We start from the raw sequence: 27,508 nt of genomic DNA, 5'->3' as shown, positions 1-27,508 counted from the left end.
ATTATACCAAACAAAAATCAAGTTGTTAGAGTGCAGTATCTCCATATTTTCGATGTTCTACCATTTTGCAAAGCAGTACATGAATTGTACATGAATTGTTACATTGTAGAGACATTAGGTAATTTTTGGAAGCACAAGAAATGAAAAATTAGCAACGCCTTGCCAGGAATCGAACCACGGACCTCTGGAATACCGGCCCAGAGTGCACAACCATTATACCACGAAGGCACGCTTAAAAAGCAGGAGAAATATAACATATTTACCTTCAAACTTATTTCCCACAAATGTCATCTCACATTCTCATAACTTACATTTATCACTATTTCATCATAAGAATTATCAAACATTTCTTTAATGTACAGCAATATGCCTTACAATCACATGAAAAACACTAAAAACTATGTGCAAAAGTGTATTATCTGAAGATATACAGCAAATAGTATAGTGAAATCAAATAAGGTTTGAAAAATATATGTGATTACCAGGATATGCGAAAACATTTAGCATGACTGAACATAAGTCTTAAAACATTATTATGAAAAAATTATTTGGTAATGAAAAGATCCACATAAGCAAGTAATCTCATAATCTGGCTAAAGTGTCAGTTAAGACATAAGCCTCTTTTTCAGATAAATCTAGAAAATAATACCCTCCTCCCCCCCAAAAAAAGGGTGAGTGAGTGAGTGAGTGAGTGATTATGGCGCAAAAACCAGAGATGATTATGATGCGCCAAACAAAAGATGAGATGATTACAATTGATGACATTAAAATTCAATAAATAAAGAACAAGTAGATAAATGTACCAAATCCAGAGGATGAAGTCATATAAACACAAGTTAAAAGCACATATTAAAATTCAAGACACAGTCTTCAAAACAAATTACATTTGGTAATAAAAGCCAATCTCTTTTAAATAATAAAATAAATTAGAATTGACCTCTCTTCCGATTAAACGGTCGAGAGGTAAGTCACAGCTATTAAAATATTTCTGGCGAAGACTATTAAACCATGGACACTCAATTAAAATATGACGAACAGATAAACAAACATTACAATTAAAACAAACAGGCTCATTTTCAGCATTAAGAAGATAGTTATGAGTGACTCTAGTGTGACCAATTCTGAGGCGAGTCAAAAGAACGTCCTCCTTACGATTTCCAACAAAATCCCAATGCTCAATTCTAGGCTTGACGTTTCTCAACTTGTTGTGATGCTAAACATCCCAAAATTGCTGCCATTTTTTTCGGACCTTTCCCTTGATGACACTGCAGATATCTCTAAAAGGGATAAGGCGACTGGACAGTTCAACAGCAGATTTGGCTGCGATATCTGCAAGCTCATTTCCCTTTATTCCAGCATGTCCAGGAACCCAGCAGTACAGGACTTCATAACCTCGACTCGTTAAATTTATATGAATTTTGAGAACATCCACTACCACAGGATTCTGAGTGTTGGGAAAAGCTTCCAAGGATTTAAGAGCACTATATGAGTCTGTGTAAACTATGAACTTTTTGTGGCAGAGCTTTGAGATGTACAAAAGACCATAATATATTGCAGTTAGTTCAGATGTTAGGACTGAGAAAGCATGGTGCAGGCATCTGCCCTCTATGTAATTTTCAAATACAAAAGCCATCCCGACATGATCATTTGACTTTGATCCATCTGTGTATATCGGATAATAACTGCTATATTTGTGCCTGTGCTCAGCAAAGAGTTGTCTGTAAACAATCTCATTAGTGCTTGCTTTCACGTGATGTTTGAAAACATCAAGAAGCTGAATCCGTGAATTTTCCCAAGGTGGGATTTCAAAGTTCTGTACTGCTTGGGGGTGCATATCAGAGAGGGAATGTTCCTCAATGATAAGGCGAAGCTTAAAGGAAAGGTAGCAACACAGGATGGACGTGTTTCAAATAAAGTATTACACTCATTATCAAGTAAGCACAGCTTATTGGGATGTTCAGGTTGGGATAAGATATTAAAGTATTGTAAAAGGGACAATTGCTCATGCCTCAGATAAAGTAAGGGTTCGTTAGAGTCAACGTATAGGCTCTGTACAGGAGAAGTCCTGAAAGCTCCTGAACAAATCCGCAAACCTTGATGGTGAACAGGGTCCAGTTTTAACAAAACAGATGAGCGAGCGGATCCATAAACCACTGAGCCATAGTCCAGTCTAGAGCGGATAAGCGCTCTGTAAATGCGAAGCATGGAGCAACGCTCTGCACCCCAGGAGGTGTTCGCCAACACTTTTAAAATATTTAGTGTTTTTAGACACTTCTTTCTCAGGTTTAAAACATGAAAAAGGAAAGTCAATTTCTGGTCGAACGTCACTCCTAAAAATTTCACTTCGGGCGCAACTGGAATAATTGTACCATTTAGATATAACTCAGGTTCAGGATGGAGACCTCGCTTCCTACAAAAGTGCACGCACACAGATTTCTGTTTCGAAAAGGTAAATCCCTGTTTGTCTGACCATTCTTGGATCTTATTCAGAGCCATCTGCAATTGCCTCTCTATGTATCTCATGTCTGCTTCTCGACAGCTAATCTGTAAATCATCTACATATAGTGATCCCAAGATGGTAGGAGGAAGTTCTTTTAATACAGAATTTATTTTTAAACTGAACAGCGTTACACTAAGCACACAGCCTTGAGGCACACCCTCTTCCTGTTGGAAAACATCAGAAAAAACAGAGCCAATTCTTACTTAAAAAGTTCTACTGTTCAAGAAATTCTGAATGAAAATTGGTAGGTTGCCACGCAAGCCACTCTCGTGAAGATCCCGGAGTATACCGTATCTCCATGCCTTATCATAAGCTTTTTCAATGTCGAAGAATATCGAGACAAGGTGGCTTCTTTTTACAAATGCTTTTCGAATAGATGTCTCTAAGAGGAGCATGTTATCTACAGTTGTTCTTCCCTTTCGAAAACCGCTCTGATAAGGCGATATAATATCATTCTTTTCCAAGAAGTAGACTAGGTGGCTGTTTACCATCTTTTCAAACAGTTTGCAGAGGCAACTCGTAAGGGCAATTGGTCGATAGTTGGAGGGATTCCTTGGATCTTTCCCTGGCTTAGCAATGGGAATGACAACAGCTCTCCTCCATGCACTGGGGAAAATACGCTCCTTCCACACTCTATTGTAAAGCGTGAGAAGGGCATTCAGTGACTTATAGGACAGATGCTTTAGCATTTCGTAGTTCACGCCATCGAGACCCGGAGACGACCTATGTGTCTGTAACAAAGCTCTCTTTAACTCTAGCACAGTAAAATCTCTATTATAAGGCTCAAATTTGGAAGAGTTGAAAGCGATGGGATTTTTCTCAGAGCGTTGCTTGATAGAAAGAAATGCAGGTGAATAGTTTCTGCTGGAAGAAACGGCAGCAAATGTCTCACTGATAGTATTCGCAATTTCTTCTATGGAGCTAATCACTCGGCCATCTTTTTCCAGAAAGGAAAGTGAGTGGTCTTTATATATTCCGCATGCCTTTCGAACTCTTTCCCAAACCCGCTTACTAGGCGTAGAGGATGTTATTGAAGACACATATGAAATCCAGGAATCCCTCTGGCTTTGCCTTCTTACTTTTCGTGCATTTGCTTTGGCTCTTTTAAATGCTATGAGGTTTCGCAGAGTAGGATATCTACTCTGCGAAAATACCCCATGCTTTTTTCTGTTTTTTCAGTGCTTCATGACAGTCGCGATTCCACCAAGGTTTCGTATATTTTAGTATTTTTCCTGATGTTCTAGGAATGGAGAGCATAGCTGCCTGAATAATAGTATTTGTAACAGCATCAACAGCATCATCGATATGCGCATCTTCTACCATTTCATCTGTGAGCTCTGCAATGGAAGAGAAGAGTTCCCAGTCTGCCCTGTCCAGAATAAACCGAGGGACTTTCGACATGGGGTTTGCTCCTTTTCGTGCAAGAGATACAAAAATGGGATAATGATTGCTGTTGTACAGGTCATTTCCGACACTAAAAGTGCAAAATGGCAACAGAGATGGTGAACAGATGGCAAGGTCGAGAGCGTGGAATGTCCTTGAAGGCTCATGGAAGTAAGTATCCTGCCCATTGTTCAGGAGACAAAGGCGATCTTCGATCATCCGCTCAATTTGTCTTCCTCGGCAGTTTGTATCTTTACTGCCCCAGAGCGAGTTATGGCTGTTAAAATCTCCTATTATGATGAAAGGCTCAGGCAGCTGCTCTAAAAGATCATTTAAATCTTGCTGATCAATGTGCTCATTAGGAGGCAAATAAAGAGAAACGACTGAAACTACAATATCAAAATTTACTTGTACAGCGACAACTTGGAGAGAAGTCGTCAAAGGAAAGGAACTTGAGGGATAATCCAGTGAGGTGAGGAGACATACACCTCCACTGGCACGCTCACCTGCAAGGTTATCCTTCCTGACGAGAGAAAACCTCCGAAGTTTTGCATGTTGATCTGGTTTCAGATTTGTCTCTTGTATTGCCAAGCAAACAGGATGATAAGCATTGATCATAGTTTTAATGTCAAGCAAATTTCGGTGGAAACCGCGACAGTTCCATGAGACGAGGGTGGCCATTATGACTGGTGTTGTTTGTTCTTTCTGTGTTCCTTTTTAGTTTTGCGCGGAAGTAGATGCTCGGGAACTTCCATTCCCTCCTCCACTTCCATACCGTCTGAATCTAGAGATTCAGAATTCATGGCATCTACAGATGGGCTTCTATTTTTGGATACTATTTTTGGAAGCACAGTTTTTGGTTTGCTCGAGATTGTTACTTCTTTATTTTGTATGACATGGGTTGGATTTTCCTTTTTGTTGTTTGCAGGCTGCTGGGTTTTATTTGGTGGAGTCTGTGAACTTATGGAAGTTTGAGTGGCTATTGTGCGTGTTGATTTAACGGCACCAGCATATGATTTGTTTCACTGAGGCTGTGTGCTTTGAACTTGTCTTCTAGCTTCGGCATATGAAATGTTTCTAGAGACTTTTATGGTCTGAACTTCCTTTTCTAATTTCCATTTTGGACAGGAACGGGAAAATGCTGGATGGTTGCCCTTGCAATTAACACACAGTGCTGCAGCGGTGCAATTATCGCTATTGTGGCCAACCGACGAGCATCGAGCGCACGTCAGGGTCCCACGACAGGACATCTTGGAATGGCCAAAACGCTGGCACTGGAAGCATCGCATGGGGTTTGGAATATAAGGTCTTACGGGGCAATTTAAATATCCAGCCTTAATATTCTTCGGCAGATCAGGCGAATTGAAGGTCAGGATCACGTGTTTCGTGTCAATCAACTGACCTTCCTTACGCATCTTGATCCGCTTGGCAGCACAAACCTTTTGATCAGCTAACTCGGAGACGAACTCTTCTTCTAAAACACACAGAAGGTCGATTTCCGAGATCACGCCTCTACAGAAATTAAGCGTTTTGTGCGCTGACGCAGTTATAGATACCTGTCCAAGTTTGGTTTGTTGTAAAAGTGAAGCAGACTGGGTGGCCGAAAAGGTATCAATAAGCAGATCTCCCGAACGGAGACGCTTTATGTTCCTTGGCTCACCTATGCAAGAATGAATGTATTTGTTTATCAGGAAAGGAGACATCTTTTTAAATTCTTCAGAGGCACTGGTAACAACAACAAAGCGAGGACATTCAGTAGTTTCTTTGGCATTTGCATCGGTACGAATTTTCTTGCTCACAGATTTGTCAATGATTTCAATATCTTTATTCGTGTCGTTTGTTTCAGGTTTTTTTAAAATAAATAAGGAAGCCATAATTGAAAAATATACGATTCGGGTCCGACGGCCCCGCCCACCACGGAGCCCAACAAGGGAACACAGATTCCTGTGTTAGGGCTAGCCGGACCTATACGCAAACTGAAGCCCCACAGTCGGCTTTCCCGAAAGCAGGTACTCTCGAGACCTTGACCCCAAGCCACTGACACAAGGACTAGTGACCAGCCGATTGACACCCGTGAGGACGACTAAGGTGCCTCCCGTTTAGCTGAAGCAGAGGCCAAAGTAGTGTGTTGTGGACAGTACCTCGCCCCTCAACTACCAGGACCCTCCTTTCCAGCGACACGGGTCTCCACGCACGGCAAACACGTGGGCAGTTTTCTCGCCCTCGAAGACTAGAGACAAGGGCTGTTCCAGTCTCTCGTGACAAGCCCCAAACTCCATAGAGAGAAACCACAAGGGAGAAGAGAAGGGAAAAAGTTCCAGCAAAGAGGAGAGGAGACGGAAAAGAGGATAGATCACTGGGGCTCCAGGATCGTGACACCCGTCTCACCAAGAAGATGATCCCCTAAAGGGCTAGGGTACCTCGGGATTGCCACACCCATACTCACAAGAGTAAGCCCCCTGAGGGCCCAAAAAAAAAAAAGGCATAGTGTCAAATGGTGTCTATTATTATGCTGTTATAATTAATGAATCAGTAACTGGGATAGCCAGAAATCAAAAGCATTACGGTATTAAAAACGAATTGGATCTGTAAGCCTCCCATTTTACAGCTCGATTTTTTTACACATAAACTATTTACATGGGAAGGTGACGATATACATTTCAATTTCAAATAGCAAACATGTACATTTGGCTTCTCTTCCAACATCTAAATCCTGCCTTTTCCTTGTTGTCAACTTCCAGAAAAAAACTTCTAAATAAATCTTGGGTAAAAGGAAAGCAGGTTTTTTACAAAGGATATTATAAGTAAGTTTTATGGCAAATCAAAGAGCAATAATACGCATTAATTTAAAGAATAATAGTACTTTCAACTTAAAAAGAACAGAAAAGGATACACAGATTAAAAAAGAAGATCTCCATACTATGGATAGGGACCTATACTATGGATAGTTAAGACAATAAGCAACTACATAGAAAGCATTGGATAGTAAAGAATATAGTCTTAATGCATTTAGAAAATGTTTATTTCAAACTCGACTGTTTAATATTCTAATATTTATTTCAAGATCCCTTCATCAATAAAAGAATAATTTTCAAATTCAAGCATAATTTTCCTTATCTATTATTCTTTTAATATCCTAACTCTTATTTCCCGTTTTATGAGCTTCTCGAAATTTACAAATCATGCTATGTTTAAAACGAAAATGCCGACGCCTAGCTTCATGTTCCTATCTGTATCAAATTAAATCTTCATCATTTACTTTCACCCATTCTCTTAAAATTTTACCTTATTTGTGAATCAAGAAAACATATCTTAAGTTCATAATTTTTTCTTTCCAGCCATGCAATAATTATGATGAAAATATTTTCTGCTATAAGTATTAAGCAATTTTGCATTAAGTTTCAAGAAGTATAAAGATGAACAATGATGTTTAATATTGCCTTCTTTTAAGAAATTCTTAATCCCATCTAAAGTGAAGTTACTACAATCTGAAAGAAATTCATCTGGATTATCCTCTCAATATTTTTTTTTTTTTAATGTGTTACAGTTTTCAGTGTAATACTGAAAAACAGTATTACATTAAAGATATTATTTACATTTTTGAATTGTTTAATTCATTGAGTTTTATTTTTAATGATACAAGGAATGTCTTCAAAAAACAAATAACAAACAGCTGGTGAAAATATATTATTTCAAGATAAATGGGAAAAGGAATATTTTGTTGAGGAAAGGTTTCAGCAGTTTGTTTACTGTGCCATGAAAGTATAATATTAAAATTGAACTGATATAATATTATGAAACACAAATTATTTAGTGACACTCTCCTTGTGGGACTTTTAATATGAAGTAAATAATTAACTTTCTTCAAGAAATCTTTGCAGTAACAACAAAATATAATATCAATGACAGTTTAACAAAATGTAAGATGGCAAGCACTGTTACATATTGGCACATGTATGAAATCATTTACTGAAACAAAAATCAGAAATGAATCATTAATGCTTCTAAAGCATTATTTTAAAAATTTAATAATAAAAATTAAACACTTACATAAATTAAAATAACAAAAGCTACATAAGATGTTACTCAAATATCTCTAGGAAACAATATTTACTATTATATAATATTTACTATATAAGAAACTCTAGAAAACTGTAATTTTCTATAATACTAAACTATACTATTAAACTATAACACTAAACTCTAGAAAGCAATAATTTTAAATCACTTAGCTGTCTTCCCCAATACATTTAACAGCAAATTTTAAGAATTAAGAAATATTTAGAATTGTGTACTGCCAGTAGGAAATTCCTGAAATGTAGAAACACAAGTTTTCCATTACGGCGGCACTTTTCCATTACGCCGGTGAAAATCTCACCAAACAGACTTTATTGGCGACAACACACAGTATACACGTAAAAAATTTTAACAAATGTTAGTTCTTAGAAACTTTTATTTTGGAGGCATAAACATTTTAACATTTAAAATTTTGTAAAAAGACAATAAATTTGTAAAAAGACATTAATTTAACAATTTACTATGCTTTCATGGTATAACATCCTGATTCACCATTTCATATCACGTGACCCAAAGTGATCTCATCTCACATAAACTATGCAACAAAAATCTAATTCTCTCAGTAATTATCTACATTAATTTCAAGTTAAATCTTAATTTGGAATACAGTACAAAGTCTGTAATCCGGACGTCCATAATCCGGAATGATCTATAATCCGGACCTTTAAGTCTACAAACTTTATGTGCATGCGCATTTAATGTATAACGGACGCTATAAGCTAGATTAAAATTATCTAAGGCATTTCAGTTAATTTTGTAGACTGCACTGTTCCTTAATCTTCTAATTGGATCCAGCTTATTATTTTTTGCAGACTGTTAGAACAATTTTATAAAAATTAAGCTTGAACTTTCGATTATGTCAAAAGAGTTTCCAATTCTGGAGCTGCCAAAGGATCTACAAAGTGAAAGCATGTTTCAATGTCCATTAAACAAAAGGTGGAATTGCTGCAAAAAATGGATAAAAGCCTATCTGCCTTAAAATTATGGGAGAAGTATGGCATTGGAAAGTCCACTATATATGGCACAAGAAAAAGGAACTTTTTCAATTTTTTGGGAAAGCATCTTAAACAACTTAGATTGAAAGAAATGTTTAATAAAGTAAACAAATAAATATTAAGCTTTTTTTTTTTTTTTTTTTTTTTTTTTTTTGTAAATCTTGATACCCTTTAGATCATAATTGTTCTTTATTTCATAAATTACGATTTCATATTTTTAATTGTATAATTTCTGCATGCCATCTTACAAGATTTAAATTGATGATCTATAATCCGGAAAACCCCCTAATCCGCAATCACCGAAGTCCCGACGAGTCCGGATTACGGATGTTGTACTGTACAAGTTTAAGTGCAAGAATTATTTTAAGAGTGTGTTAAGCTCCGGGAATGACTGAACCGAAGAGTCAGGAGCTGTGCTCTGCGTGTCGTCGAGTGCATCGCCAGTTGTAGCATGGAGAGTCTCGAGAGTACGTGGAGTTCCAAGAACGACCAAGCAGAGTCAGGAGCTGTACTTTGGTGCTCTGCAGTGAAGCTGTCTCCACTGTTATTCCCTGACAGTGTGAAGGCTGTGTCGCTGATTGTTTCAGCGAGTGTATAGTAGATCTTCGATGAGTGCAAAACATGATTTTGGAGATGTCCTGATTAATATTGGTAAATAAAGTGTGTTTTGATATTCCATCAAGTACTGTTGACATTATTCACTCCAAATCCACACGAACCCCGTACCAACGTGAAGGAAGAAAATAACGTAACTACTGGTGTCAGAAAAGAAAAATGCAACAATTGGTGTCAGAAGTGAGATTTGCGAGTGAATGCCAGTGACCCGCCTGCAGAGGAAAGCCATGGCAGAGAAAATGAAGACTTTGATGAACTTCCTAGCCGAGATGAAAGCTGAAATGAAAGCTGGACAGGAAGAGATGAAAACCCAACAGAAGAGATGAAAGCCCGATAGAAGAGATGAAAGCTGAAATGAAAGCCCGACAGAAAGAGATGAAAGCTGAAATGAAAGCCGAACTGAAAGAGATGAAAGCCGGACAGGAGGAGATAAAGGCTAAGATCAAGAGCGAAATAAAAGCCATAAAAGAAAAGATACAAGAAAAATTCGAACAGATGGAAGTGGAACAAGAAAAGATTAAAAGCAAGATCGTGGAGCTTAGAGAGGATACTGGAGCAAAAATAGCAGCTATTGAAGAACGATTTGAAGAAAAATTGAAAAAATTCTGGAAAGAAGTAGATGTTTCGAAAGAAAACTGGGCTGAGCCCAAGAAGCTGAAGATTTCAAGGTTTCCCCAGTGTACTCTCATACGGTGATCAAACCAAGCACATATGATGGAAAATCATCATGTAGTGTATATAAGACCCAGTTTTCCATCGTGACAGAAAATAGCAAGTGGGACTCCCACACGAAGGCTTCGCAGTTGGCTGCGTCACTCGGAGGAGATGCTGCAGACATCTTAGGGGTCCTCTCCAAAGACCAGATTTCAAACTTCAACGCCCTCTCGAATGCACTGAAAATGAGATTCAAGGAAAAGTGCACAAAGAACTGTAGCCGTCTGCAGTTGAAATCTCGCCGGCAGAAAATCACGGAAAGCCTTTAAGAACTGGCGACTGACATCAAGAGGTTGGCGCATCAAGCATATCCGAACTGTCCACCTGATGTCCGAGAAAATCTGCCCTTGATGCATTTTGTCAATGCCGTTAAGGATGCAGAAATTCAGAAAGCTCTCAGATTGGCGGATCTGAAAGACTTAAAATCTGCTTTGGTCTATGCTATGAAGTTCGAGTTGGCTCAACAAGCGACTTGAAGAGATCGCCATCCTATTAGAGCGGTTCAAATAGAAGATCCAAATTTTGATATCTCAAAACTAAAAAAAAAGAAATAAGAGAGATTCGAGAGGCATTAAGAAGACCTAATAAAAACAATACTGGGAAGAAAATCATCAAGTGCTGGAACTGTGGATTGGAAGGACATCTCAGCAGGAACTGTCACGTGAATCAAGACTGGAAGAAAGCTTCCGCGAAACAGAACTAGGGAAACTAAAAAGTGGCAATCTCATGGGATGGAGGTTGCCAGGCAAAGATGCAGCCCCTCTGAAAGTTCTTCAAATCTCTTCAATGAGCGGCGGAGATAACGGACTGCTTGTTGAAGGACACATAAGTAAGCATCCTTGTAAGATGATCATAGATACGGGAGCAAATGTAACCATTGTGAGAACAGATGTAGCTCGAGAATTGAGCGAAATGTTGCCCTGGACTCAGGACTGTGTGACTTTACAAACAGTGACAGGTGATAAGATTCCCATTGAAGGTAAAATTAACATCACCATTACCTTCGGAAATGAGACCTACCAGCACTTAGCTTTCGTCGCTAACATTGCGAACGAATTAATACTTGGTCTGGACTTTTTGCGGAAGTATGACTTTACGTTGGACTTTAAACATAACGAAATGCGCTCTGCAAAAGATACAAAAAAAAAAATTCTATAATAACTGTGTTTGAATAAAATATAAATATAATAAATAAAGATACAACTGTGTTTGAAATGAAGAGAGGCATTTCTCAGCTCACTAAGTAACAACAGTAACAGATGTCACCATATCTCCGATGACAGAATTATTAATAGCCAGCTCCATAGAAAAGAATAGCTTCAAATTTGGGCTAATTGAATATCCTGAAAATAGCCTAAGAGAGGTATTAGTGGCCTCCACATTAGTAGACCTTTCAAAAAATTTTATCCCTGTGAGAGTGGCGAATGTGAGCCACAGACCAAGAAACATCCAAAGCTAGCAGCATGCACTCCAGTTACTTGCGTTTACAAAGCCCCACTTGAAATTCCGACTGAGGCAACTAGTAAATTAATGGAAGAACTTCTGCAGAGTGCAAATTTAACCCACAAACAAAGACGTGCAGCAGAGAAAACAATTTAAGAATTTGAACATCTATTTTCTACGACATCTAGGCCGCACAAAACTGACGCAAAATCGAATTGATATGGGGGATCACTCTTTGATAAAGCAGCATCCCAGACATCTACCATTCGCAAAACAGGAAGAGGTTGGAAATCTGCTGAAGGAGATGCAAGAAAATGATATCATCGAACCTTCCACAAGTCCATGGGCATTTCCCATAGTTCTCGTCCGGAAGAAAGACGGCTCAACAAGATTTTGTGTCGACTACCGGAGACTAAATAATGTCACTAAGAAAGACAGTTACCTTCTTCCCAGGATTGACGATACTCTAGACACTATCAGGACACAAATGGTTTTCCAGTCTGGACCTCAAGAGTGAATACTGGCAAGTGGAAATTCATCCCGATGATAGAGAAAAGAAAAATGCATTCACTACCGGTCAAGGACTCTGGCAGTTTAAAGTTATGCCTTTTAGACTCTGAAATGCCCCTGCAACATCTGAACACTTGATAGAGACAGTGCTTCATGGCCTATCTTACGAATCCTGTCTGGTCTACCTAGAAAACATCATTACAGTGGGCCGTACTTTTGAGGAACATCTAGAAAATATCAGGAAGGTGTTCCAGAAATTGAGAGATTCCAACTTTAAACTGAGTCTTTCAAAATGCAAGTTGTTCCGAAGTGAAGTTACCTATCTCGGGCACGTCATCTCTGCCGAAGGTGTCAGCACAGATCCAGAAAAGGTGTCGGCAGTTAAGGACTGGGAACGTCCTGTAGATATTCATGAACTACAGAGCTTCCTGGGACTCTGTACTTATTACAGAAGATTCGTGAAGGGGTTCTCCAACATTGCAAGGTCTCTGCATAAATTAACAGAAAATAAACAAAAGTTCATGTGGACTGAGGAGTGCGAGAATCCTTTAATCAGTTGAAGGCAGCATTAACATATGCGCCCGTGCTCGCGTATCCCCAGACCGGCAAACAATTTATATTAGACACAGATACAAGCAGCAAAAGTGTGGGAGCTGTCCTTTCTCAAATGATTAATGGTCAAGAGCAAGTAATAGCCTATTGGAGTAAATGCATGTCCAAACCAGAAAGGAATTATTGTGTCACCCATAAAGAATTGCTTGCTATCGTAAAGGCCATAGAATATTTCCATCATTATCTCTATGGCAGAAAATTCTTATTGCGAACTGACCATGCTTCTCTAACCTGGCTACTGAATTTCAAAAATCCTGAAGGACAAATAGCAAGATGTATTCAAAGACTCCAGGAATATGACATCGTAAAGGTTCCTCTCATGGAAATGCGGATGCTTTATCCAGGAAGCCTTGTCCTGCATACTGCAGGCATTGTTCAAGAGCCGAGGCTAAGTACGGGTTGGCTAATCCGAGTATCCGGCAAGTAACACTGTAAGGATCTTAAGTTTTACTAACGTTTATTTTATTTTAAATCTTTACTATCACTTCTTATTTTCTACTTCCGGCCAGAATTATAAGCGTGAAGGTTTTTATGCAAAGTTTGTCTGGCGAACGCCAAGTACTTAAGTTGTGGCTTTTTGCCAAGCAAGAGAGAGAGGAAGCAGTAAGTCAACGCAGGCCGCTTACCTTAGAAGTTACGCAGTTGCTGTTCGCCTTCCAGGCCAGAGGTTTTAATCCTCTTGATAAATTAAACGTATTGTAGTGTTCACAGTCTCTGTGCTACATACGCTTCCTGTTATTATAAGGCCAATCTTCCACGTGTATTATTCTAAAGTTAAATTAGAGTTTAGTTTTATTTTTATACTTTTTTTTACGTTAGACCCCGAGTGGTGGGTCAGTGTATTCCGAAGTACGGAAGTTATTGTATATAGAGAAAAATAAAGGGTTTTGTATACCCTTCGCCTGTATCCTGTCTACTTACTACAATTAGTGAACATAGCTTTAGTAAGCTCTCTGTTCCTAGTCAGATCCTTGTATGTTCCCGAAGAAGGTTAGAAGGAACATTGAACCTGATAACACAAGTAACATCTTCAACATCAGCTGATCCAGATCCGTGGAGTGATGAAAAAGTTAGAGAAGACCAATTAGCAGATCCTGACATTAGGCCAATAATAGAACTGAAGGAATCATCCAGTACAAAACCCAAGTGGCAGGACATTTCCATTTTCAGTCCTACAACTAAAAGGTACTGGGCTCTCTGAGATTCACTCCACTTCCGAAATGGAGTCTATCAACTATGGGAAAGCGACGATGGAACTAATAAGAGATGGCAGCTGTTGCTTCCTCGAAACCGAATACCTGATGTTCTGAAGCAAATAATCAGCAACACAACAGGAGGGCATTTTGGCTATATGAAGACACTAAACAAGGTCCGAGGGCACTTCTTCTGAAGTTCGACGAGAAACGATGTTGAGAAGTGGTGCCGATCTTGTGATGCTTGCGCAGCCAGGAAAGGACAGAAGGGACGTAGCCGAGGAAGGCTGCAGCGATACAATGTAGGAGTGCCTTTCGAGCGAATTGCCCTCAACATACTTGGACCTTTTTCTCGAACCACGGATAGCAACAAATACATTGTCGTTGTCATGGATTACTTTACGAAGTGGCCCGAAGCTTACCCAGTTCCAGATCAAGAGGCTGTCAAAAATTGGGTATCCAGATTTGGGACACCCCCCCTCCAAATTCATTTCCGACCAAGGCAAGAACTTCACTTCGGCTGTGTTCAAGGGACTCTACGACTTGTTGGAAATCATGAAAACACAGACGACCCCGTTACAATTGCAGTCATGGTGGAGAGGTTTAACTGTACAATCCTGAACCACCTCTTGCTCATGGTTTCGAAAAACCAAGAAGACTGGGATCACAAGCTGTCCCTGTTCCTGCTTGCTTACCATAGTGCCGTCCATGAAAGCACCCGCTGTTCTCCATCACAGATGCTCTTCGGTCGCGATCTCCATCTGTCAAGTGACCTGCTCTTCGACCGCCCTCCGGATGTACATTCCTTGCCTGAGGAGTATGTGCAAAACCTCCAGGCCCAGTTGGAAACAGTACACAGGTTTGCTCGAGAGCAGATCAACATCTCGACAGAAAGGATGAAGAAGAGATACGATGCAAGAGCCACCAAACATCAATTCCAGGAAAACGACAATGTGTGGCTGTGGAATCCAAGGCATCGTAAGGGCATTTTTTACAAACTGCAGTCACATTGGGAGGGTCCCTATACAATCCTCAACATATTGAATGACGTCGTGATATGGATCCGTAAATCCCCCAATTCCAAACACAAGGTTATTCATTATGACAGATTAGTCCCATACTGTGGCCATAGTACTTAGTCCTTCTCATTCATAGGGGTACCCATAATTCTTGTGCGTGAGTTTTCTTACCTAGTTTCTGTGTAAAGTTTGTATGTAATGAAAATGTTCGTTCAGGGTTCATAGCCACATTTTAGTTAAAAAAATAAGCACCTATAAGCACTTTTCAAGCACATTTTAAGGAAAAAAATAAGCACCTGTCTAATTACATTATACACAACTGCATAACCTTAAAAATTAGACTTGTAATTTAAAATATGAGAAATGCAGTATTTATTAAGAGAGAATAAGCATTACCTCAACCATGGAAAATAATTACTTTTTTTTTTTTTAATTTTAAATAACAGTTCAATTTAAAGAACTAGTTTACAATGAGAGAAAAAAAAAAACTATGCAGAACTAAACTATATTACAAGATTTAATGAGGAAATTTCAGTTCAAAATAGAGAAAATAAATAATAATAAGGAATATTTATTGTATTTGCTTGGAACCTAATAATAAATACAATTTATTTTTCCACTTATACTGATATTTAAATAATTAAAATCTAAATTCTGAACATTTTCTAAATTTTCATTGTATATCAGTTTTCCTTTAAAAGATATTGCAAGCAAAGTAATTTAAGTAAAAAAGAGGAACATTTCTGAAATCAGAAGACAGAAATTTGCTTCATGCAGTAAATTAACAGTAAAAGCTTAACTAACCCACATACTTGGAAATTGGCGAATATTCGGACAGTCGAGCGTAGAATATTCGGACAGTCGAGCGTAACTTGAAAAAGAGGAGCGGAAGAGAGGGGGTAGATTGTAGCCGCTCTTTAGATTTTTCCGCTAAATAAATGCTTTTGACATTTTGATATGTGCATCATATAAAAATAAAAAAATGGAACTGAAAAATATTCTGCTTAGCAAGCACAGTAAAAAGTGTTCATAAACAAATCTCGGACAGAACATCAAAATTAATTATCTCTGCAAAATATTGCAAATGTTACTGCACAATACGTGCGCCGTAATTCTTCCCTACGTGACATTACGCAATCTGAATCAACAGCTGCCGGTATTGGGAGAATAAAGAACTAAATAACTGGGGTGTTTTTCATTCTAATTTTCAACAGACGGCGTTAAATTTCCGGAATAGAATCATTCTTTGCTTGGGCTGGTAGACCGCAGAACTTTTAGTCCTATTCAATCCAGATTGGAAAGTGACAAAAAAAAAAGGCCCATTGCTTGTTTTGCAGCGAACTGTAACAGTTTCAATATTCGAGATTTTGCGGAGAAAGGAGAGAACCTCCCAATCTTCGTACTTTATAATGAATTGGCCAAAAAAATTAAATTATTTTGACTATTCGATTACTTTCCCTTTATTTAAGCCATTCGGAATATTATTCATTAGAAAGCTAATCTGTGTTAAAACACAACCATTTTTGGAAGTTTACTATACTTCAGCAGTTACTGTAACTATGTTATTATAAACATTCATACATATGCTCATAATATAAGCATAATGATCATAATAAGCACGAATATGAACTGACCAAGCAAAACGAGAATGTACATTATTAAGATCTTGATAGAAATTCAAACATGTGTAGTATTTGGGTGGGAGGAAAAGAATGCCGAATGTACTGGAATTTTCTACTGCTTTCGCAATTCTTTGACCAATAGAATAACAAGCACCTGTCTGTACTTTTCGTGCCCTCCAAAGGTTATGTTAATGCAGAGAAATGGAGAAAAGCTATTTCCGGAAGTATGATTCCCCATCTGACGTTGCATATAAGGAAGAAAAGTTGTTTATTTAGTTTCGGCTTTGTTACGGGGAAAAAATGTGCGTTCATTAAAAACAAAGGATTTAAAACAAAGCACTAAAAGCAAAAAAAAAGCACTAAAAACAAAAAAATAAGGGCTTTAAAGAAAAAGTAAGCACCTATAAGGGCCTTTATATTTTATTTTTAAATGTAAGGACTTATAAGCACTTGTAAGGACCGCTAAGAACCCTGTTGTTTCTTTAGTTATGTTATCGGTATGTTTTAAAACGTTTTGATTTTATCGAATTTGGCTTCTGACCAAGGGTTGTACTGCCCACGACATGCAGTCCTTGGGAGGGAGCAGTGTTATGAAATGTAAAGACGGTGCGGTGGGATACCTTTCTCGCAAAGCAGGTTTAGAGTTGCCATAAAATAGCAAGGGAAGGCATGGTGCCACATTTGACGAAAAATCGCTTATTTAGCGACAAAATTGGCTATATACCATGGACGGTTGGAGAACCTTCTGGGACAAATTCTTACCTGTTTAGCCCAGAATGTTCTCAAGCACAAGCCGAAAGCTGTATAAACCCTGATGGCCCGCAATCAGTTAGTATGTGCCTCGTCTAGCGGGCTGATAGTCAGTCATTAAGCGAGTGTCTTGAAGTCTAGCACTGAGTTGGTAGTTGAGTGCATCAAAGAGTCTCTTAGTGTATTGCGGTTGGTGCATCATCAAGAGTGCTCAGACTCAACACTGAGAGAGAGTGTTAAGCTCCAGAAACGACTCAACCGAAGAGTCAGGAGCTGTGCTCTGCGTGTCGTCGAGTGCATCGTCAGTTGTAGCGTGGAGAGTCTCGAGAGTATGTGGAGTTCCAAGAACAACCGAGCAGAGTCAGAAGCTGTACTCTGGTGCTTTGCAGTGTCCACCGTTATTGCCTGACAGTGTGAAGGCTGTGTCGCTGATTGTTTCAGCGAGTGTATATAGTAGATCTTCGATGACTATAAAACGTGACTTTGGAGCTGTCCTGATTAATATTGGTAAATAAAGTGTGTTTGGATATTCCATCAAGTGCTGTCGACGTTATTCACTCCAAATCCACACAAACCCCGTACGAATGTGAAGGAAGAAAATAACGTAACAACTGGTATCAGAAAAGATAAACACAACAATACTATTATTATGAAAAATTAATATCTTTTTCAGGAAAATAAATTAATAATCATACATGTCTAGCAGTTTAACTTACCAATTTTAGGATGCATTTATATACCCACTCATCCTATATTAATAAATACTATTGGAATGAGGGTTGGTCTGAATGCCTAGCTACACCAGACCACATATTAATAAATGGAAATAGTATATAACTATTTATGCATACTAATAACAAGAACTTGCCATATGTCTACCTCACTGTTATTGACATGTGCCATACAGCCAGTGTAGTAGTTAGTGGCATAGACTGTCATACTGATGGACCCAGGTTTGAACCGTGGAGAAGGTAAGGATGTGTGTAAGTGTAATGTCTTTGTGGCAAGGAAGCACTCAAAATACATGACAAACCGAAAATGATCTCAAGTGTTTGGTAGTAGACAAAGAGGGGTGTGAGACCCTGGAAACCCTCAGGGGGTTATCCATCAAAATTGAGGCGCAGTTTAAAACTTAACAAAACGCAGTGATGCCTAACGTACCTTTGGAAATACATAGATGCAGGCCTTGCTTCAACCTGTACCTGTTGCTGCCTAGCCTTCTTCTATTAGCCACACTTTTTATTTTATTAATTTTGCTTCAGTTTTTATTTATTTATTTATTTATTTGTTTATTAGTCTCCCCTCCATAACATTCTGTATTAATTCCTTAGTTATAGGTCTTTGGAATTTGAAAGTAATCAAATAGAAGTCATCAGTTTTTCACAGTATTATGGCACATTGCCAATAATAAATCATGACAATGCTACTTCCCATGAAGTTAAAATATTTATCATTAAGGAAAGAATGCTGAAAATGTAATAAATGTAATGATAAATGCAGATAAAACTACAGAAAAGGAGGAAAGTGGCTTTAAAGAAGTTAAATCACATTAAAAAAAACCATACCACTTAATTATTGTAGGTAAATTCTGCTAGTCATTCAAATTCTGCTAAAAACTAGTTACTGAAGATAAAACAATGAGAGACTAAAATAATTATGTTCCAATCCGCTGGTCAAAATGAAAAGAGAACAGTAATTAGTGGAACTTAGTGCACTGTTGGAATCAACAATAATGTATTTAATAACAAGAAAAATTATCCATTCCATCACCCGTGTTCATCAAAGGAAAATGGCACTATCATTCAATGCCATTAAAATCCTAATCTGGGGACAAACTGCATATAATCATTTTATTCAAACTTAGAAAGCAAAATGAAACAATAAAATAGAAAGTTTTGATGAATGAAATACATCTACAAATCATATACAGCAGAAATATAAACATGAAAAAAAAAATAACAGCCTACTTCTAATGCTGCAGTAAACCCTCCTAAATCCATAACTAATTCATCATTTTCTTTATAATACCTCCTAAGAAGAAATTTAAATACAAATTGGAGAATACTAAGCACATTATTCAATCATTTATGTTATAACAATCTGAATAAAATATTTGTACTTCATATGTTATTAATATATGTATGAAAACAACTCATCAATCTATTAATAGCTAATTAAAAATTAACAGGGTACATTTTGATTATCAACACCCCCACTAAAAAATCATGAAAAAGTATTCAAGAATTAAATCAGTATGTCACTAAAATGATTATGACACCAAAAAGTAATAATGACACCAAAAAGTATTTATATGGCAACTCAGGTATGCACAAAGTTTGCTTTGGGTTAGTATGCAATACTGAAGTTCAGTAACACTGACTTTGTAATTCTTTAATGTTTTTCAAGTAAATCGATGTGGAGGAGAGCACAGCAGAAAAAAAATAATAAAAAGTACTGTAAATTCTGGTGTATAAATAATTTCAAACTACACTTTCTAAATTTGAAATATATTCTCCATATAATTTGGAACCTTTTCTTTATAAAGAAACTGAAATGATCATGTGAAATTCTCTTCTCTTTTGATGTCATTCATTCGAAGATTTTCCCCAGGTTTTTGAACAATGGTATTTGTAAGGACTTTATTTTATTCTAATTATTTTTAGTTTTACTTTCCTTTCCCTCCTGATTTCAGTTTACTGCCGGAATGTAAATTTGTAATGATGTAGTATACTGATTTAACATGCTTTAGAAACAGTATTTAAGCTGGGTTTCAAGAGCTCGAAAGGAGTAGTAGCGGAGTTAGTTCCAATGTTTATGATGCATGTTTGAAAATAGCCCTCTAGTTGGTGTTAGACACATTTCAGTTTATACTGATATTTCTAGGCTCACCATTGCTGTGTGCAGCCGATATAGTGATCTTAAAAATAAAAGTTAAGCTAAGGAGACCATTGTTAGACATTCAAATTCATTAGTGATTTGTTACATTCTTATTTTCTGTTAATTTAGTTAGTCACAAGTGGTGGTAAATTGCGAGCACCAAGTGTGTGCATCTGTTTAATTTAGTTCAAATAAAAAGTTTTTTGAAAACTTCTTCTGCAGTATTTATTCTTTAAGGCATAGTGAGTACTCACTAATTCGTCTTCTATGTAGAGTCCATGTTGTATACTTTCAAAAAGAACACATCGATTCTATAGTATATTGAATTTACAAATGATAAAGGGAACACAATATTTGGAGGGAATAGATAATTCTGCAAACACTGTGTGTTGTATTCAATGCAGTTGTGCACAGGAATGCTATTCTAGATTTTTGAGAAAATGGAGACATAATTTGGGGAAGAATGCACTTTCAACCCAAAAAAAATTGTGACATTAAGACGCTGATATTTTTTCTTTCTCCAGTCCTTTGAAGTGAGCATTGATGGCTTCAATAAATCGCAACTGCTTTAGAAATACAGTTGATCTAGTGTTCTTTTTAGTAGTAAATATGGCTCCTGCTGAATGAAACAAACACAGTGCTGGTTTCAAATGCAAAGTTATTTGCAAAAGAAATTGGAAACTGTGCTGCAGCAAGAAAGTTCGGCGTTGACGAAAGCTCCATAATGAGGAGAAAAATTAAATCTTAATAATTAATATGCCAAAGAATAAATGTACTTTGCACAAAGAAATAATGAAATGGCTTATCCAGAAGAAAGCATTTTGAACTGGATCCTAGAAAATCACCAAAATGGACTAATTGTGACAAGAAATAGCGTACGCTTATTTGCCTTAAAAATGGGCAAAAAAGAATGCAAGTAAAAGTGAAAATTTAAAGCAACTTTGAGTTGGTGTAGTTGACTTGTGACAAGAAATAATGTTATTGTATGAGAAAAAAACAAATATTTTACAAAGGCTTCCTAGATTTGGACAATGAATTGATAAGTTTCCAGATATATGTTATTGACCTACGAAGGCAAAAAAAATTATTTGCCATCACATATTGAAAATATGGATGAAACTTCAATAATGTTTGATAGGATAAGAAATATAACAACTGATGTGAAAGGAACAAAAACAGTTCACATAAAAATAATAGGAAACAAAAAATCTCACCTCGCCATAATGCTTTCCTAATTAGTGGATAGTACAAAATAACAGTTATTTTTAAAAGAAAGATGTCATTTTTCAAATGGTGTTTTCATTTGTATTCATGAGAAAGGATGGATGGATGAGAAGGGTATAAAACTGTGGGCAAGAAATGTCTGGCAGAAGCGTCCTTTTGCCTTAAAGAATCCAGAAAGTCTTTTAATCTGGGACATATTCAGATCACATCTAACAGATTATACAAAGAAATTGATACAAGAGAATAACACAGTAGTTATTCCAAATGGATTTATATAATTAGTTCAGCCTTAAGAAGTGTGTATCAATAAGCCTTTCAAAACAAACTTAAAATCACAGTATAACACGCAGATGTTAGAAGATGAAAAAAAATTTACAAAAGGAGGCCAAATGCATCATGCCAATCTAGAATAATGTGTGATGGGACAATAAAAGCATGGAATGAAATTAAACAGCACATAATTCAAAAATCATTAAAAAAGTGTAATATATTTAAAAATCTAGATGGAATGGAAGATGATTATTTATTTATGGATTAGAGTTTCAGTGATGATGAAGATAAAAGAAAATTTAATGATATGCCTGAACATAAACGGAAAAGAGGACCATTATGACGACCTTTTTATGCTACCTGATAATGAAACGTTTTAAGTTCATAAGGTATGTCATTTCTTTTAAATTAACAACATTTAAGTACATGTATAAATCTAATTTTTTTATGCTCGTGTTTTCCTTACTTTCAAATCTATGATTTTTATATTTGATGTATAACGTATATCCACAAATTTTGAGCTTATTTTTATGTTGTGTACAAGATGGGAAGAACAAAAAGAAGGATTTCTTGAAAAAGGTAATTATTTTATTATTAGTGTTTCTTGTTTTCTATGTTACTGATTGACTGTTCTTGCATGAAATTCATTAAGCACCATGATTTCGAAAATAGTTATAGCTTTCACATGTCAGCTTGTCAGAAAATTAGCTGGCAACAAATTCCTAAATTCTCTCTTAAGTCGCCGAGGAGTTCAAGACTTCTCAGTGAGGATGCAGATAATCAGAAATTACTAAAAATTAATCATATAAATTAAATATAATATTAAAAAACCATCTTTAAATCCCAATTTTTCAGAAGATCCACCTATTCATTTAAATTAAAAGCTAAAAATAAGTAGATATGTGAATTGCGTTAAAATTAATTACTAAAATACTTTAAAAATATACAGTGTTCTGATGATCAAATCAGCTACTATCAAAAGTCACTTCAAATGAATTTTTTATTTGAAGTTTAAGATTATCTCATTCTTTATATTAAAATATTAATAAATTCATAAAATCATAAGACAACATGTTTCAAACTTCATTACTTAAAAAGGATTTCCATTGAAACTCTTAATAACAAAATATTACCCTTTGCCCATAGAAATCAAAACTGGATTTTTTGATTTAATAAGTATATTGAACGCTTTATTCATATTCTCAAATGAAAAATGCTCTGCAGCATCTCCAACAACCACACAGTTTGGATTACTTTGGTTACAATCACTAAATTCTGGCAATATATCTAAAACAGATAAAGAAATATTAAAATAAAATATGCATTACACCATTTTATTTTCTTTGCAGTAACAAGTTTAAAAATAACAAAAAAAATTTCCACAAAAAAAGTATTTTATATGCATATAATGCAGAAAACTCCATGTGCAGTTTTAGTTGACTTAAGCTTTATTTGAGCTTCTTTTGAGAAATAATATACTACATTTCAAATAATTTAATCAGCTAGAACTAATTTAAGCTTTATTTATTTTATTTTTGTTTATTTGTTTTTGGAAAGATAGTACAACTTTTAAAACAAGAAAAATGTGAAGTTTAATCCTAGTATACGGTACACACAGGATTTGGTGACTTTATGATAAGCAGTACACAGAGTATTTATGATAAGTAGTAAATGAGTCATTTGGGTGTTGCTGACAGTTTTCAAAATCGTGTTGAGGCCGTCCTTTATACTAGGATTTTATCTGATTTGATTCAGACCTCACATGTTGGAGCAGAATCTAAATGGAAGTGCTGGAAAAGAACTGTGGCGTTCCGACAGATACTTCAACTTCTATTCATGAGATGGTGCCATGTGTAAAATCCAGTTCTTAATCGGAGCAGCAAAGCGACGTCATTACTCACTCAGACTTCTCGTCGCACAAGTGTACGCGACACTAGCACGAACTGTGTTCCGAGCTCTGTGTTGATCTCTGCAATGTAATTTAAATTTAGTACTTAATATATTCTTTTGTTATAGGAGATTGTCTACTCTTATTTTCTTTAATTATATCATGCATTAAGCACACACGACCACCAAAAGTGGTGACCCGGACGTGATTTGAACACGCAACCTTCTGATCTGGAGTCAGACCTTTACCGGAAAGAGTCAAAGCAATTAACAACCTACCTCAGCCCAAAACCATCTCTGAACTGAAGCGTTTTCTAGCAATGTTAAATTTCTACCGATGCTTTCTGCCAAATGCCGCAAAAACACAAGCCTGCCTACATGAGTTTCTGAAGAATAGCAAAAAAAACGATCAACGAGCTGTCCCTTGGACTGAATCTGCATCTGCAGCATTTGTGCAATGCAAACACGATCTGGCAAATGCAGCCACACTTTCTTATCACTCACCTAGTGATCAGCTCTCTATAATGGTAGATGCATCTGACACGGCCATAGGAGCAGTGCTTCAAGCCCATACCACTAAAGGACTTTCCCCAATGGCATTCTTTTCCAGAAAACTTAACTACTGCAAAAAGGAAATACAGCACATATGACAGAGAGCTACTTGCTGTGTACTGTGCTGTTAAATACTTCCGGCACAACTTGGAAGGACACGACTTCATCATTTTCACCGATCATCGACCATTAACCTTCGCTTTTAGAAAAAACTCTGACTCATGTTCTCCTCGTCAGCTTCAACATCTGGATTTCATCACCCAGTTTAGTACAGATATCAGATATATGTCTCTGGTACTGATAATTGTGTCGCTGATGCCTTGTCTCGGGTAAACAATATCAACCTCACTACCCTAGATTTCTCTGAAATTGCAAAAGCTCAATTGCATGATGAGGAACTCAAGAACCTAATCTCAAATCCACAAACCTCCCTTCAGTTACAACCGCTGCACATTGATCCAACGCTTAAAATTTACTGTGACATAGAGAACAATAGAATACGTCCCTATATTCCTGTCAATTTTAGACGTGAAGTGTTTAATGCCTTGCACAATTTGGCACATCCTGGAATCCGTGCCACCAAAAAGCTGATTGCAGACAGATTTGTCTGGCCAGCGATGAATCAAGACATCACAGAATGGACTCGTTCATGTATTAGATGTCAACGGTGTAAAGTATCCCGTCACACTCACAGTCCCATTCAACAATTTAACCTTCCAGCAAGACGCTTTGATCATGTACACTTAGACTTGGTTGGCTCATTGCCTCCTTCAAATGGTTACACTTACCTCCTCACTTGTATTGATCGGTACACAAGATGGCCTGAAGCCATTCCTATTGAAAATATATCCGCTGAAACTGTAGCTCGAGCATTCATCTCCCAGTGGCTTTCAAGATTTGGCATGCCTACCACCATCACTACTGACCAAGGCCGACAATTTCAATGTCACTTGTTCGCATCCCTCACCTCTCTTCTTGGCATTCGCCATATTCGCACAACACCATACCATCCATCTGGAAATGGGATGGTGGAACGCTTTCACCGATCTCTCAAACAAGGTCTGAAGTGCCACAGTAGCACACACTGGACAGAAGCCTTACCCCTAGTCTTGCTTGGTCTTCGCACAGCATTCAAAGAAGACATTGGGGGCACTTGTGCTGAAATGTTATATGGTGCAACCCTCCGTCTGCCAGGTGAATTCTTTCACCCAGAATCTACTCCAGTTATCGACCCTCCAACATTCCTTCAACGTTTACGTGACACCATGAGCAATATCTCGCCAACCCCAGCATCTTCGCATAACCAGCCAAGCTATTTTGTACATCCTGCGCTTGAGACATCTTCGCACGTATTTCTGCGCAACGATGCAATTAAGCCAACTTTAACACCTTCATATGATGGTCCATTCAAAGTTGTCAAACGAACACCGAAACATTTCACCATCATCTGCAATGGCAAACAATCAGTGATTGGAATCGATCATCTCAAACCAGCATTTCTAATGCAAGATCCAACAACTTCCTCATCAACATCACTCCTGGAAGAAAGCTTACATCCCGTTAAAGAGCAACCTAAAACCACCAGATCTGGAAGAAAGGTTAAATTTAACCCAAAGTACTTATAACGTACCGATGGTACTTGGGGGGGGGAGTACTGTGGCGTTCCAACAGATACTTCAACTTCTATTCATGAGATGGCGCCACGTGTAAAATCCAGTTCTTAATCGGAGCAGCAAAGCGACGTCATTACTCACTCAGACTTCTCGTCGCACAAGTGTACGCGACGCTAGCATGAACTGTGTTTCGAGCTCTGTGTTGATCTCTGCAATGTAATTTAAATTGTAATTTAGTACTTAATATATTCTTTTGTTATAGGAGATTGTCTACTCTTATTTTCTTTAATTACATCATGCATTAAGCACACACGACCACCAAAGAACGTTTTCCTCATACAAGTGTTAATCAACTAGAGCCTTCCCCCCCACACACAAAAAAATGGAACAATTTTTGAAAACAGAAAGACCTGATGTTGAAACCACATGTGTTGGAGATGAAGCTAGATGGAAACACTGGAAAAGAACCTTTTCCTCATACAAGTGAAGCACTGAGGAAAAGAAACTATAACTCTTAGGTCTCAATCACATAATGTTTTGGCTGCGCAGGACTTAACGTCAAAAGGGACAAGTCTCAGAGCCCGCACAATTCCAGGAAACACATGTAGCTATGTTACCATTCTCACTTACTTCAAATCGGGATCCCGTGATCCTTCAGAAGCAGAACTTTCATCTGATTGGTTGTCTCTACCCAGGACCCGAGACATTTTTGGTGAGGTTTGAAAAAATTCCACATAGCCGCAACATTGCTTCCATAGCTAGGCGGGGCTCTTTTTTCTAGGAATCCTCCTATTTAAACCAGTGCTACCAGAATCTCGTTTCTCAGAAAAGTCCCGTCTAGCAGGGACTGTAGCCATGTGTGATAACCTCTTTATGTAATTTCAAATCTGCAAGTATTTATCAGTATATTAATGATTCAGAATCGCATATTAATTATAGATTCATTGAAGATTACTAAAAGACACAAAATATTTCCCCAGCACTGTTTAGCATCTAGATAACAACAAAGAGGCAAGTCTGTAAATGAGTATTTGCAAATATTAAGACAATTGAACAAAGGTTATGAATTTAACTTTGTTACTCTTGAAAAAGATAAAAATGAATGTATTAGAGATTCATTCGGCAAAAGTATGTTTTAGGGTACCCCTTGGCTAAACTTGGCAATTTTTGGCAGTACATGATACCGAATTTGTGCAAGTCTTTGACTTATTATTTTGGCTTGCATAGCGGCGATTTTTGCACAAAAAAAATCCCCACTACACAAAGCCAAAATAACAAGACAAAGAATTGCACAAACTCAGTATCCATGCACACATCGACCTATTTTCACTTAAAAAAAAAATCCTAGAATTGCAGAAAAACGGCATTGCCCATTCCCTTTATCCATATGCACATTGACCTATTTTCACTTAAAATCAGAGAATTTCACAAACTAGGTTTTGCGCACTCCGTTGAGTTTGTCTATGTACACATCGATATATTTTCACTTAAAAAGTCAAAGGAGCACCCAATTACAGTAGAGGCAAACAAAAAATTCATAATATCAATAAACTACATTTTAAACCAAACAATAAAATAACATAAAAAAGGATTATGCATTAACATTATGCATTTAAGCATTACACAAAAATATCCTCTTACCTCTGTGGCAC

General features: G+C 37.2%; 1 protein-coding gene across 7 annotated transcripts in view; it reads right to left on the bottom strand.

The window, feature by feature from the left end:
• The window catches only part of LOC118190320 (phospholysine phosphohistidine inorganic pyrophosphate phosphatase-like), a 65,068-nt gene that overhangs the window by 29,745 nt on the left and 7,815 nt on the right, over positions 1 to 27,508 (bottom strand). For all 7 annotated transcript variants that reach the window (XR_015041414.1, XM_035361021.2, XM_085817660.1 and 4 more), the window contains exons 4-5: positions 22,938 to 23,091; positions 19,401 to 19,464 (exon numbers count right to left, since the gene is read on the bottom strand). Coding sequence is in view for 6 of the 7 variants with exons in the window: in XM_035361021.2 (XP_035216912.1) it covers positions 19,401 to 19,464; positions 22,938 to 23,091 (218 nt within the window). In the remaining variant the exon portion in view is untranslated. The remainder of the gene's footprint in view (positions 1 to 19,400; positions 19,465 to 22,937; positions 23,092 to 27,508) is intronic.

The sequence above is a fragment of the Stegodyphus dumicola genome, chromosome 5, assembly GCF_044657685.1.
Source record: "Stegodyphus dumicola isolate Sdum_Otavi_A_Nest chromosome 5, ASM4465768v1".
NCBI lineage: Eukaryota > Metazoa > Arthropoda > Arachnida > Araneae > Eresidae > Stegodyphus > Stegodyphus dumicola.
Note: the sequence above shows the minus strand (reverse complement) of the source record. Positions and strands in the feature narration are given on the sequence as shown.